Source organism: Tachyglossus aculeatus, chromosome 16 (genome assembly GCF_015852505.1).
Source record: "Tachyglossus aculeatus isolate mTacAcu1 chromosome 16, mTacAcu1.pri, whole genome shotgun sequence".
Classification (NCBI taxonomy): Eukaryota; Metazoa; Chordata; class Mammalia; order Monotremata; family Tachyglossidae; genus Tachyglossus; species Tachyglossus aculeatus.
This window is the reverse complement of record NC_052081.1, coordinates 25,182,070-25,197,055: the sequence shown is the minus strand read 5'-3', so window position 1 is coordinate 25,197,055 and position 14,986 is coordinate 25,182,070. Positions and strand designations below refer to the sequence as shown.

The 14,986-nt window shown below is 43.4% G+C and overlaps 1 protein-coding gene across 1 annotated transcript in view; it reads left to right on the top strand.

Annotated features, from left to right (window-relative positions):
- Positions 1-14,986, top strand: part of LOC119937977 (SEC23 interacting protein) — a 53,205-nt gene that overhangs the window by 34,560 nt on the left and 3,659 nt on the right. Inside the window, exons 13-18 of the mRNA XM_038757604.1 lie at positions 5,828-6,025; positions 6,979-7,134; positions 7,875-7,977; positions 10,534-10,719; positions 11,380-11,542; positions 14,514-14,612. Coding sequence (XP_038613532.1) covers positions 5,828-6,025; positions 6,979-7,134; positions 7,875-7,977; positions 10,534-10,719; positions 11,380-11,542; positions 14,514-14,595 — 888 coding nt within the window. The 3' untranslated portion in view covers positions 14,596-14,612. The remainder of the gene's footprint in view (positions 1-5,827; positions 6,026-6,978; positions 7,135-7,874; positions 7,978-10,533; positions 10,720-11,379; positions 11,543-14,513; positions 14,613-14,986) is intronic.

Genomic DNA, 14,986 nt, shown 5'->3' with positions numbered 1-14,986 from the left:
TGTTGGTAAGGTGCTGTGTAACAGAGTTTTTACTATTTTTATTTGAGAAGCTATTGCATGCAGAATTCTGAATTAGGTGGGACCTGCAGGAAACATAAGACAAGAGCTGTGCCCTGAAGGAGCTTACTGGCTAATGGGCCAAAAGAAAGGTAAACCAATATAAACTGGTAAAACAAGTAAGTAGGATGCTCTCCCCCCTAGGCTGTAAACTTTCTCTGGGCAGGGAGCGTTGTCTGCTAATTCTCTCCCAAGCTGTGTGCTGCACATAGTAAGTGCTCAACAGATCGCACTGATTGATTGAATAGATTATTATTACGGTATGGGTTAATTGCTTTCTGTGTGTCAAGCACTGGGGTAGAGCCAAGTTAATCAGGTTGGACGCAGCCCCTGTCCCACGTGGGGCTCACAGTCTAAATAGAAACCCAAGTTTAAAAACAAATAGGTGCCCAGGAAAGGGGAGACGGCAGTTGAGTTGGCATGAACTGGAAGGGGACGCTCCCCAGTGAGGTGGCTTTTTAGAAGGTCTTGGACAGAGGAGGGAAGGAAAAAGACTAAGGGCCAGAGGTAGCAAAATCACAAAGTCAGTGAGAGGAGATGAGTTCTAGAGGGAGTTAGCTGATTCATTCATTCAGTGGCTTTCTGATTCATTTATTGAGCGCTCACCAAGCGCTTGGAAAGTACAGTTCCGCAATAAAGACAGACAATCCCTGCCCACGACGGATGGAGAGCTTTATAAGTCGACGGTTAGACCAGTACGTTGCAGTTGGATGTCTTGGGGTTGAGTTAGAGGCATAAACTGGAGTGGGAGAAGCATTGATCTGTCCCAGTGTGGCATTGCTCTGGTTACAGTTTTGTTTTGTTTTTTAATTTTAAAGTAATTGGGCTGTAAATGAGCTTCTGTTGATCTCCGTGTTTTCCACAGATGGCAAGGTTCTGGAGAGTCAGTTCTGAGATAATGCCGTCCGGTCCTTTGGTAGGTTGTCACTGAAGTAATAGGCTCAGAGTATCTAAATTCATTTATGAGGAGACTTGGGTTTTTGGTTTTTGTGGCTTTGGGTGGTGGCCTTTTAAATATAAACACCCCAAAGAGTTGAAACAGGTCATCAATCAATCAATCAGTCGTATTTATTGAGCACTTACTGTGTGTAGAGCACTGTACTAAGCGCTTGGGAACTACAAGTTGGCAAGATATAGAGACAGTCCCTACCCAACAGTGGGCTCACAGTCTAGAAGGGGGAGACAGAACAAAACAAAACATATTAACAAGATAAAATAAATAGAATAGATATGTACAAGTTAAATAAATAGAGTAATAACTATGTACAAACATATATACAGGTCATGAAGTTTAGTTCCTTCATTTTAGAAGAAAGATAAGCAGAATCATGGAGTCCATGGTATTTGTTGAGTTTGGTTTACGTTTGCGTGAGTGATATAACAGTTGATGCAAGAAGTAAAAATGCCAAATTACTAGTGGGGAAAGATGGATGGTGTGATGGGCGCTGTTTCCTTTCGGAAAACTCTCCCTTTCATATGTGCTCTATTAAATGAACATCCTCCTTCAGCTTGGGAATCCTTTGGCCTTTCTGACATATTTCCCAGGCTGGGCTTGTGCCTGAGAAATGAAAGAAAATGTTTTAGCCCATCTGTAGTAGCATTTGTTTTAAAGAAGCACTTAAGCTTTTCTAATATTAACGCCAAACTCAGCTCCCCTGCGTCCCTACCCCTCTGTTGATCTTACACTGCTGAGTTTTATTCGCGCATCACCACCACATTGTGTGTTCCTCTGGTCCCCTGCTTCTGTGTTTGTGCTGCAGAATGCTGGGTGGTTAAAAAAAAAAAAAAATATATATATATATATATATCTAGGTCCCACTCACTCCCCAAGCCTACCAATGACCTCCTCCATACCAAAGTTAATGGATTCTGCCCTTATTCTAATGCTGCTAGACCTCTTGACGACATACCACTCTGTGAAAACACTCCTGGAAACACTTTCTACCCTTGGTATTATGAATGCAGTTCTCTCCTGGCACTTCTCATACCCCTGTGATTGAACCGTCTACGTGTCTTTTTCTGACTCTTTCTTGTCCTCTCCTCTAACCGGACGAGTCACACGGGGCTCTGTTCTGGGTCCCTGGCTTCAACTACCACTTTTTTTAGGATTATTTAAGTACTTATTGTGGTCAACGCCAGGGTAGGTGCAAAATAATCAGGTTGGACAAAGGCCCTGTCCCACTCAGGGCTCACAGTCCTAATCAGGGGAAAGAGGATTCAATCCCCATTTTGCAGATGAGGAAATGGAAGCACGGAGAAGTTAAGCCACTTGCCCAGGGTTGCACAGCAGGCAAGTGGCGGAGTAGGATTAGAACCCAGGTCCTCCCACTCCCAGGCCAGTGCTCTTTCCAGTAGGCTGTGCCTTGTCCCGCTTGTATGCACGTGACTCCCAAATCTATCTCATGGGCCCTGTCCGCTCTCCTCTGCAGGCTGTTTCCTGCCGTCTCCATCTCTACGCGGAAGTCCCGTCGACCTCTCAAGCTCAGTATGTCCCAAACTGAACACGTCTTTCCCGCACTTAGTACCGCCCTGGAGAAATTCAGAACCTCTGGCGTGATTTTTCACCAGTGAGTCCCCAGTGAAGGATGGGAGTGGTGGTGGGGCGTCGTGAGTGGGAGCAAAAGAGAGAAGAGAAGAGACTTGGTTATTAAGGTAGATATCTCAAAGTGATAATAGTTCAGGGATGATGCTTATCCCTACAGCAGCAAGTTCTAGGGGTAAGAGCATGGGCCCAAGAATGAGAAGTCCTGGGTTCTTACCCTGGCTCTGCCACTTCTCTGCTGTGTGCTCTTGGGCAAGTCACTTAACTTCTCTGTGCCTTTATTTTATTAATGATGTGCATCTAGCTATAATTCTACTTATTCTGATGGTTTTGACACCTGTCTCCGGGTTTTGTTTTGTTGTAATAATAATAATAATGATAACGATAGCATTTATTAAGCGCTTACTATGTGCAAAGCACTGTTCTAAGCTTTGGGGAGGTTACAAGGTGATCAGGATGTCCCAGGGGGGGCTCACAGTCTTCATCCCCATCTTACAGGTGAGGGAACTGAGGCACAGAGGGGTTAAGTGACTCCCCCTTGTAGACTGTGAGCCTGTTATTGGGTAGGGACCGTCTCTATATGTTGCCGACTTGGACTTCCCAAGCACTTAGTACAGTGCTCTGCACACAGTAAGCGCTCAATAAATACGATTGAATGAATGAATGAATGTGCCTCTACCACCTCATCTGTTAAATGGCAATTCAATACCTATTCTCCTTCCAACGTAGTAGAGTGTGAGCCCTTCTGGGCTAATTACTCTGTCTGACCTGATTAACTTGGATCTATCCCTGCACTTGCCATAGTACTTGGAACATAGTAAATACTTAACAAATACCAGGATTATTTTTATTACTGCTGTTATTACCACCCTCCTTCCTGTCTCTGAAACCTCCAACTGTGAGGATTCCTCCTTTCTCTCCTTCAAACCTCATTGGGCCTATTGCCATAAAATTTCTGGACTCCACTCCTCCCTCTTCATGCCAGTGGCTACCTTGCTGGAGCAGGGACTTCTCATTTTCCATCCCGACTACCGCATCGGACTTCTCACTAGTCTCTCATCTGTTCTCCATTCGACCGTCTGATTCATTTTTCCAAGCCGTCACTTTTCACACACATCTCCCCAGTCATAAAGTCCTCTGATTTTCTCAGCAGGCTGCAGAAACTCTTGCTTCAGCTTCTTCCCTCCTGCTTATTCCGCTGCACTCCCAACTGGTACTGTTCATTCATCTCAATCCAACCAAATCACTGCCATCCGCTTGCCAACCCATCGCTCTTCTTGAAACTCGCTCCCATTTTAAATGAAACCGTAACTCTCCCCATCTTCAAAGCCCTTTGGAAATCACATCTCCAGGAAGCCTTCCCTGATTCGTTTCTCCAAGTTACAGCTCCCCAGTTGCCATTTCAACCCTTCACGGCCCCCTAAGCACATCTACCCATAGCATTTATGTGCATCTCTTACCTAGAAAAGACTTCCTAGACATATCCCCCTTTATTTCTTCGGTCAGATTATTTTAGTTGTCTGTGTTCCCCATCAGATTGCAAAATCTTTGAGGGCAGGGAGTGCGACTATTTACTTTTCTAGATTCTCCTGAGCTCTGCAATACTCTACACGCCGTAGGTGTTCAATAAGTACAGTCGGCTGATGAATTGTGATCCTGGTATTTGGCCAGGAGCTAAATCTGAAAGAAGACGTAGAGGGCATGTAACAAAATAAGTGTCATTTGTTTTAAATGTAGTAGACGGAGAAAGAGACATAGATTGCATGCACACTGTTGAAATATTTCAACCTGAAATGTGTAACAGTAGAGTCGATTCAAAGACAGTGCTGCTGATGGCCAGATTGTTGCCATCGGAGTCAAATGTCACAGAGCATCACTGGCACAACGGACCCAGGAAGATCGGAGAAGCAGCGTGGCTCAGTGGAAAGAGCCCGGGCTTTGGAGTCAGAGGACATGGGCTCCTCCAGTTGTCAGCTGTGTGACTTTGGGCAAGTCACCTCACTTCTCCGTGCCTCAAGTTACCTCGTCTGTAAAATGGGGATTAAGACTGTGAGCCCCCCGTGGGACAACCTGATCACCTTGTAACCTCCCCAGCGCTTAGAACAGTGCTTAATAAATGCCATTATAATTATTATTATTATTACACCTTTTCCCGGTCTTAGCCGTTCAGGGTGAGCGTTGCTGAGACCCAAGTATTGAAGAGAGGGGGAAGGCATCTGTTACTGCGAGTGAGGTGGGGGTATTAAGGCTTTGCGGTTGCTACGATGGCTTGCATTGAGCTTCTTCCACTCTCCCACCTTACGGGAAGGCCGGTCAGGAGACAGGTTTGGTGTGGGGTCCATGAAAAGAATCAGGAGGTCTCCACAGCAGCAGCCTCCCCCGCGCCCTCACTCATTTTGTCAGCTCTTTCTGAGAATGAAATTCAGGATGGCGGACTAAACACTGGGAGCTGGGAGGCAGGTCATGAAAGCAAGACAGGAAAACAGAACCAAAGTGAACAACAGTGGGGCTGGAAATTGGCAGAAACATCGGAGCAAGACATAAGCAGATAAGGGCAGGTGTTTTAGGGTGCGCTTCTACTGCCGGGCATATTTGCTTGTATCCATTCCGGTTTGTAGTACGGTACTTGGCACGTAGTCAGCACTTAAATACTACTGTTATTATAGTTATTATTATTTGGGAGGGCTGTTCCCAGCAATTATCTGACAACCAAGAGAAGCATCTGCCCTAGTAGAAAGAGGACAGGCCTGGGAATCAGAGGATTTGGGTTCTGATTCCAGCTCTGTCACTTACCTTGCTGGGTGACCTTGGGCACAGGTCACTTACCTCCTCTGCGCTTCAGTTACCTCATCTGGAAAATGGGGATTGACTGTGAGCCCGTATCGGAAAATGGACCGTGTCCCGCCTGATTAGCTCGTACGGCACTTAGTACAGTGTAAAAGCTTAGGAAATATCATTAAAAACAAAAAAAAAAACACCCTGATGAGAAAAGACCTCTCCAAAACAAGGTACAACCAGCACCTTTCTCTATCCGCCATCATTCACGAAATCACGCTCTGTCCCGGGCTGGATGTAGGCTGTGGTCAAGATGTATAACATACTAACGAGCAACGTTTTAGGGGAACAGGCAGTGGAGTCCACAGACCCCAACTGTTTGAATTTGAAAACAGCAGAGAGGAAATGTAACTTTTCTTGAAGGCAATGTTCTGACACTTGGTGTTTCAACAGGAGCGGAGAAAAGCAGCCGCAGAAAAGAAAGCCAGGATTGTTGCCCTGACAAACGGTCAAGAAGAATCTGCCGAGGGAGCAAAAAGCACTGCTCCTCTTGCTTCAGAGTCTGATCAGACAAAGAGAAAACTTCCAGTTGGTGCTTCTGTTTCCTCAGTGCATGTTGATTATGACTATTTTGAAGTTGGAACAGGCCAGGCAAGTTAGTTTAATAAATAGGGCTGTGTATTTTAAACCGAATGAAATTATGCTTTTTTTTCCCCTGAAAATTCCTGGAGACTTTTTTTCCTGAAAATTGACTTTGCGAAGACACCCCAGGATTCCTTCCATTTGCTCTTTGAAAAAAATTGGCCCAAATACCTGATACTACTGACAGTGTGTATCAGAAGTTTTTAAACTACAGCAAGTCTAAAGAGCTAAATTGCTTGTAACTGTACTCTGTAGATGAATGACACCTGTCATCGTGGTATAAGCACCAAGATAATTCAGAATGACGTTTCTACCTTTCTCATTTCCCCCTGTCTATGGTAGGGGTGCCTCAATCTGTTTTTATTCCCTCCTCTCTGTAGACATTTTCATCATCTCTTTGTCCTCTTGCCTTCTGAATTGTCCTTTCTCTGTGGTGTTGATACTGTGACCTTCCTTTAGTTCTGACTTCTGTTCTTGTATTTTTTTTTTTAATCTCTTCACCTTTTCTACTTACATCTATTAGAAGAAATATAGTTGAAGTGTATTAATGAGTTTTTGTTTGACTTCACCTCCCCTTCTTCATCTTGAAGCTTCAGAAGCCTGAAAATACAACTGAGTTTTTCAGGCGCCCCAGTCGCTTTTCTAGCAATAAAGAAGTTGTTTGGGCTATAAAGCCGTTTCCTTGAGTACAGGGAATCATTGCAGGGCTAGGGAAGATACTGACAATATATTTTGGAACACAATAATAGTTTGTAAGGTTGTCTCCAATGTTAAGACAGGGTTACCCTGCACGTGTTTGGTGCCTAGTAGATTTAGTGCAGCGCGCTCACTTCTATCAGCCTTAAAGTATACTTCTATCAGCCTTAAAATATATTTAAAGTTTTTGGACTAACGGATTTTGAGATTTGGCTCTTCAGAGACTTGGGAAAGATTATCATTTGGTATCGTTCGGTGCTTCCTAGGTTTCTGTGGTTTACAGCTCCCTCGACTTTGAGCCAGAGATCTTCTTTGCCTTGGGATCCCCAGTTGGCGTATTTCTCACCGTGCGAGGAATGGATAGGATAGATGAGAACTACAGACTCCCAACTTGCAAAGGTTTCTTTAACATTTACCATCCGGTAAGTAGAGCAAATGCATTTTGGCATTTCATGTCATTATTATGGTATTTAAGTAGCTTACTATGCGTTCAGCGCTATTCTAAGCACTGAAGTAGATACAAGTTCATCAGGCCAGAGTTCCTCCCCTGCATGGGGCTCACAGTCTAAATAGGAAGGAGACTATAATCTCCCATTATAATTATAATCTGCCCATTATAATCTATAATGAATTTGGGGAAGGCGTCTTGGAGGGGATGTATTTTTAATAAGGCTTCATCAGAAGCCTAATTGACCCACCTCTTTTACAGATGAGGAAACTGAGGCACAGAGAAGTTAAGTGATCTGCCCAGGGTCACACAGCAGGTCCTCTAACTCCCAGGCCCGTGCTCTTTCCACTAGGCCACGGCGTTTCCCAACTCGATTTGCTTTCAATTTAGCAGCGTGAAAAACGTGAAAAGAATTGAGTGTGCTGAAAATTGATCTTATTAGACTGTTAACCATTTCTTGTTTTTCTGAGGCCTCCTTTTAATCGGATAGAACTATTGATGTTCCCCAGAACTTTCTGTCCCCAGATTTTCTGTCAACATTTTTCTCCTACCGTTTTGGGCTTTCCCCTTTAAAAATCCTCATTTGTAACCTCTGGACTTGCCCGAAAGCTGGGAGTGCAGTCTGTGTGTTTGGGGCTCCTTTCTGAACTAAGTTAAGGTCCTGCATGACTGAAGAATCACTTATTTTGTGTCTCCTTAACTTCTTGTTTACAGCTTGACCCAGTGGCGTATAGATTAGAACCTATGATTATTCCAGATTTGGACCTAAAACCAGTTCTTATTCCACATCACAAAGGCAGAAAAAGACTCCATCTAGGTAAAAAGTGACCTGAGCTTTCAGCTTTCTCATTTGATAATGGTTTGTTTTAGCAGTTGACTTGTACAGATGACTTTAGAGATGGTTTTATCATTTACTATTAGCTCTTCTTTTGTTGCTATCTGTTTTTCATTTAAATCCCGTCCCATACCCTGGTCCTCAGGGCTGGACTTAATGGGATTTTACTACTGAATATTCTTATATGCTAGGACAAATCAATAAGACTATTGATGCATTCGTTTAGGGATTCTGGTGCCTTTGGGTGGTGAGAGTTGATTGAAGAAATGGAAACGATGTTATTTTAAGATTCAGGTTCCTGGTCTTAATTTGCTTTTTGGTTCATTCAGATCGAAGCAGCTGCTTTTTCTGGGGCTGTTTCTGTTGAAAGTCATCCTTAAGGGGAAAGAGAGCTATGTAACACTCTGATTTGTCAAGAGGAGGAGGTGGATAGGAATTAAGTAACCTTTACTCTGTCTTTCTGAAATGTGCCCGGACTCATTCGATGGCTCTGCTCTTTTGCAGTTAAAAAGATACCACTTAAATCCAGAAATTCCTTTTTTTGTGGAGAGGGAAGTTTTCATCATCTTCAATTATTAATTCATCCAATTTCATTTATTGAGCGCTGTACTAAGCGCTTGGGAAGCACAAGTCAAATCAATCTTATTTATTGAGCACTTACCATGTATAGAGCACTGTAAGCGCTTTGAACAGTGCTCTGCACATAGTAAGCGCTTACTAAAGGCCATCATTATTACTAAGTGATTGGGAAAGTACACTGTAACAGAGTTAGGAGTCACATTCCATGCTCACAAGGCGCTTACAATTTAGAGGGGGAGACAGATGAATATAAATAATTATAGTTATGAACAATAAGTGCTGTGGGGTTGAGGATGTGGTGAATACAGGGTGAAGATTGAAGTGCGAGGGCGATGCAGAAGAAGAGGAAATGAACTTAGTTGGGGAAGGCGTCTTGGAGGAGATGTGTTTTTAATAAGTCTTCATCAGAAGCCTTTATTGAGCATTTTCTGGGTTCAGAATTCCATTCTAAGCAGTTTGGCACAAACAGCTCTCAGTCTTGCCTGTCAATTCACTCTGTGCCCCTCAGAGAACATAGCTTGCAGGGAAGAAAAAATGCAAGCGACACTGGGCAAACCACTGGCACTGAAATCCTGTTCTGCATAGGTTCTTTATCCCAAAGTTTCAAGACCAAGACTCATCTTTCATTCTTGACTGGAGACTCCGTCATCACCAGAAGTAGAAGATACGCATTCCCCGAATTCAAGGAATTTACAGTCTGATGAGGTTGGCAAGGGGCTACAAATGGCAAGCCTACAGTAGGAAAAAGATAAAGAGCATAAAGACAGATGGGAAAACAAATACAAGCAAGTAGATAAATAGATCAGTAATAAATCAGTCATAAATGAATACGATTTAGAGATGTCCTCATGGGCAATTGGGTAGCGTGGTCTGAAAGGTGGGAATTATTTGGGGAGTGATCCCGTAAGATGTGGTTTTTTTAGGAGGGTTTGGAAGGTCGGGAGGAACATTCGTTCTGGGAAGTTTGAGTGAAGGGAGTTCAGTGTCGGGGGAATGGAGCAATCAGAGGGTCATGAGTGAGGTACCTTTAGAAGGTTAGTTTTGGAGGAATGAAGAATGAGAGTTGGTGTGTAGAGGGAGAAGAGAGCGGTTAGGCAAGAGGGAGACAGCCGATGGAGAGACCTGAGGCTATTGCACAGGAGTATTTTATGGGAGAAGAAATGGGGAGCCTTGGGAGGACGATAGAAGATAGATGCCAGATGAAACAGCGTTTGTAGGTAAGATTGACTGAAGAGGGGAGACTCTTAGTATGGGGGTATCAGGTAGGAGGCTGTTGTTGTAATCCAGCCAGGGATTCCTTGAATATAAATGAACCGAAGTCTATTGTAATCACGTTAAAAACCTTGAGGTATCAGAAATAGGATTGGCCGACTCTGTCGTCCTGGGTGAGGATGTTCGTGGAAGTGGGGTAGAACATACTCTAATGACTGTGGGCTTCTTTGTTCTCAGTTTGGTTTCTTTTGGAGAGATTTTTTTTTTCCCTTGGGGAGAAGTCCCTAGAAGAAACATGAAAAACCCCCCACAAAAAACAACAGTGTCCTCCCTCTTCCCCAACCAGCCTCCCCAGTTTGCTGTTGCTGAGGGACAAAAGTGCAGGCTGCCACTCTGGATAACAGCTTTTCAGGACCTCTTACTGAATGGACATGAAGCAATCCCTTTTTCAAATTTTAACTTTAAAAGAGTTGTTGTAATTGTAATGAGCTGAGAATCTCCTGTTTATCGGAGATGCTCGCCCTTCTTCCGGGATTTACGTATCTACTACTCCAGCAGAATTCATTCGGATAATTAAGGTGGCAATGAGTCTTCACAATAAATTATTAGGAATTAGAGGTCTTCACTTAGTTGGGAAATTAAATTGAATTCACCCGGTAATCAGGGTATCCCTGAGAATGGTTTTAATAGTGGGAACTTTTTACTGGTAATCAATCCATCGTTGCGGTGTTTTGGTTTCTTTTTTAGAGTTAAAAGAGAGTCTCTCTCGGATGGGATCCGATTTGAAACAGGGTTTTATCAGCTCTCTGAAAAGCGCTTGGCAGACACTGAACGAGTTTGCACGGGCTCATACTTCTTCGGCTCAGCTTCAAGAAGAATTAGAGAAGGTAGCCAATCAAATAAAAGAAGAAGAAGAAAAACAAGTTGTGGAAGGTAAATAACCAAATTAATCCGCTTGAGCTTCCTTTTCACTCCAGGTATAGTTTAGGTAGAGAGAAATCAATGGCCACGTGAGGATTTTTTTCCCTTCCAGGGGGAGGGAGCTTTCCTCCCCTCCCAGAATATTCCAAATTACTCAGGGAGTTGGGGGAAGAGGGGAAAATGCAGAATCTCGCCTTGCCGTCCAACATTTTGTCATCAGAGGGTATGTCTGAAACTTTTCCCTAAGTTTCTACCTATTGGCCGCTCACTTTTGTGCTCTACAGTACAAAATTTTGAAGACAGACTAGAGAGGAATATCAAAGTTGACTCAAAGAGCAAAACATTTGGAAATGTCACCCTGAGGTAGTCTCTTCAAGATGCTCATTTTCCTAAGCTGTAGAAATCACCACCGCATTAGAGTGTTAGAGCATTGTATCAGGAAGATTTGTATATTTTGTGATTCAAATTCCCTGTGTGCAGTGCTACTTTATGCATTTATTTCTCAGTTTCTGTTTTATGATTGAATGTACCCCAACCTTCCTCCAGCCCTTTGGGTTATTCCTGCTCAGTTTTTCAGGTTGATACGTATATAAAGCAGCAGTTCCCATTGATCAGAATCGAAGGATTGAAGTCGAGCGATTGTCCTTTACGTTGAAATGGTTTGAATTTCAGATGAAAAGATTGGTGACAGTCCGGAATTTTCCAAGGATGAGGACTACCTGGGGAAGGTTGGAATGTTAAACGGAGGCCGCCGCATTGATTACGTTCTTCAAGAAAAGCCAATAGAAAGTTTTAATGAATATCTTTTCGCCCTTCAGAGTCACTTATGTTATTGGTAAGAATTCACCTTTGAATAGTTCAAATTTTTATTCTTTATTGCTCTCCGTCTTGGGGTGTGTGAACTTTGCGACTTTAGAGTCTCAAGTGGGCTCCCTTTAATATCGGGTGGGGGGAGCTCCATTGGTCGGGAGTTGTTACGAGATCCAAAGAGAAGCTCACTTATCGGAAGACCGCGGCAGCCACGTTAGGAGGGTACTTGGGGCCACCAGTAGAATTAGCCTTGCTTCCCTAAATGATCTTTCTGGAAGTATCTCTAAATCCCTTAGTGTTTAGAAAATCTGGGAAAGCGAAGGTCCTGCCGTTCGGGTGTTGTGTTGGACGCACAGCCCAGACAGATGTACAGTGTTAATCCGGCGCTTCTGCTTAAACTGGAAGCACGGTAGCACCCCAAAGACACGGTTTGTGGGCCACCACCCCTCTGGCTTCAGAGGCTTAATGGTTTCCCCTTTGGGAGCAAGGTCATTCCACCAAGAGCTGCAGCATTTCAGCCTGGTGCTGTGATATAGGTGCAGCAGAGTGGTTTTTAGTTTGCAAATCACAGTTACTTTGTCGCTTTTCATAAATATTTAGCTGGCTTTTGCTAACGTGGAAAAAATGATGAGAAAATTGGGGTTTTTTGCCAGTTTCTTCCTATTATTATCATTATTATTATTATCATCATCATCATCATTATTATTGTTATTATTATTATTATTATTATTATTATTATTATTGCCCTGAAAGACACCAGTGATTTTTCTAAAAAAAAAATCGACCCCCTGCAGAGGGAAATATGCTCCTCAGCAATCTGCGCTTACAGGGTGCCCAGGAAGCAGAGTGCCAAGCAGAGAGGCCGCGTGGCTTAGGGGCAAGAGCACGGGCTTGGGAGTTATAAGACGTGGATTTTAATAATGATAATAATAATAATAATAATAATAATGGCATTTATTAAGCGCTTACTATGTGCAAAGCATCCCGGCTCCGTCCCTCGTCTGCCATGGGACCTTGGGTATGTCACTTTCCTGGGCCTCGGTTTCCGCCTCTGTAAAAGGGGGATTAAGACGGCGAGCCCCACGTGGGACAACCCAATTACCTTGTGTCTAGGTAGAGAAGCAGCGTGGCTCAGTGGAAAGAGCCTGGGCTTTGGAGTCAGAGGTCGTGGGTTCAAATCCCCGCTCCGCCAATTGTCAGCTGTGTGACTTTGGGCAAGTCACTTGACTTCTCTGAGCCTTAGTTCCCTTTTCTATCATATGGGGATGAAGACTGTGAGCCCCCCGTGGGACATCCTGATCACCTTGTAACCTCCCCAGCGCTTAGAACAGTGCTTTGCACATAGTAAGCGCTTAATAAATGCCATCATTATTATTATCTACCACAGCGCTTGACACATAGTAAGCACTTAACACTATTATTACTTTTATCACTAGAGAAGCGGCGTGGCTCCATGGGAAGAGTCCGGGCTTTGGAGTCAGAGGTCATGGGTTCAAATCCCGGCTCCGCCCACTGTCAACTGTGGGACTTTGGGCAAGTCACTTCGCTTCTCTGGGCCTCAGTTATAATAAAAATAAATAATAATAAAATAACAACAACAATAATAATAATAATAATAAATACATTTCCCCCTCTGGAAAATGGGGATTAATGTGAGCCCCCCGTGGGGCAACCTGATCACCTTGTAACCTCCCCAGTGCTTAGAACAGTGCTTTGCACAGAGTAAGTGCTTAATAAATGCCATTATTATTATTATTATTATTATCATTATTATTTTATTATTTTTAGGTAACCTGTAGTAATAACCCAGGAGCTCCAGTGTGTTTTTTGCACATCCTAAGCGATAGGACATTTATTTAAAGGAAATTAAAATTAATTAATTAAATTTAAAGTTAAAAGGAAATTTTTTCCTTTAGTTGATCTTCCACTAGGTGGCAGTCTACAGCTACTCACTTGGCTGTTTTTTTTTTGCTGTTTTATACAGAGAGTTGAAGAATGGGACTGAAAGTAGTAGTAATAATAATAATAATAATAATAATAATAATAATAATAATGGTATTAAGCGCTTACTATGTGCAAAGTACTGTTCTAAGCGCTGGGGAGGTTCCAAGGTGATCAGGTTGTCCCACAGGGGGTTCACAGTCTTAATCCCCGTTTTCTGGATGAGGTAACTGAGGCCCAGAGAAGTTGTGACTTGCCCACAGTCACACAGCTGACTAGGAGCCAGGATTTGACCCCATGACCTCTGACCCCAAAGCCCGGGCTCTTTCCACTGAGCCACACTGCTTAGAGGTGGTAGTGGTGGTATTTATTATAAGGTAAACAAAATTAGACCTGGTCCCTCTCCCGCCCTGGGGCTCACGGTGTAAATGGAGGTGTGACACAGAACGGTAACAGAAATACAAACAACAGTAAATTACAAAATAAAAATGCAAGATAGCAAGGTAAAACAAAGCATCTAAGCATGATTTTAGGTGGAAGATGTTCCCAAATTATTTCCGTGGCCCCAGACGTAGTCTCAGAGGGCCTTAAGAGGTTACCATTAACTGCTTAACCTTAAGAGAAGCAGTGTAGCTCAGTGGAAAGAGCACGGGCTTTGGAGTCATAGGTCATGGGTTCAAATCCCAGCTCCACCAATTGTGTGACTTGGGCAAGTCACTTCACTTCTCTGTGCCTCAGTTACCTCATCTGTAAAATGGGGATTAAGACTCTGAGCCCCGCGTGGGACAACCTGATCATCTTGTAACCTCCCCAGCGCTTAGGACAGTGCTTTGCACATAGTAAGCGCTTAATAAATGCCATCATTATTATTACCATCCTTCTGGCTTTGTACACTTGAGCTATTCTGAGAAATTTCACAGCCAATCCAACGTTTTAACAACCCCCCTGGTTAGAGACTAGTATGGTGACCAAAGGCTAGTTTACCTTTCTTTGGACACAGCGATTGTTTTGGTTAATTGACTTTTTTCCTATGTTTGTGCTTTTCTTCTCCACAGGGAGTCTGAAGATACGGCCCTGCTGATTCTGAAGGAAATTTATCGCACAATGAATGTCAGCCCAGAGCAGCCCCAGCACTGATGTAGTTACAACTTCCAGTGAGTGAGTTTTTACAGGCTATAAACCAGAGTACCTTCATTAAGAGGGTGGAGAGAGAGAGAGAGTCCATTTTTCAACACATGTTGCCAACTTGTACTTCCCAAGCGCTTAGTACAGTGCTCTGCACACAGTAAGTGCTCAATAAATACGATTGATGATGATGATGAACCCTCCTTTTCCCTAAGTGAAATCGTTCCTGCAATCAGTCAATCAGTGGTATTTACTGAGCACTTGTGCCGAGCACTGTACTAAACACTTAGGAGAGTACAATACAACGGAGGTGATAGTCACATTCCCTGTTCACACAGAGCTTACTAAAAAAGACGTGTTTTTGTCAGCTTCCCAAGCAGTGCCGTTTAAAAGTTTCCTCTTT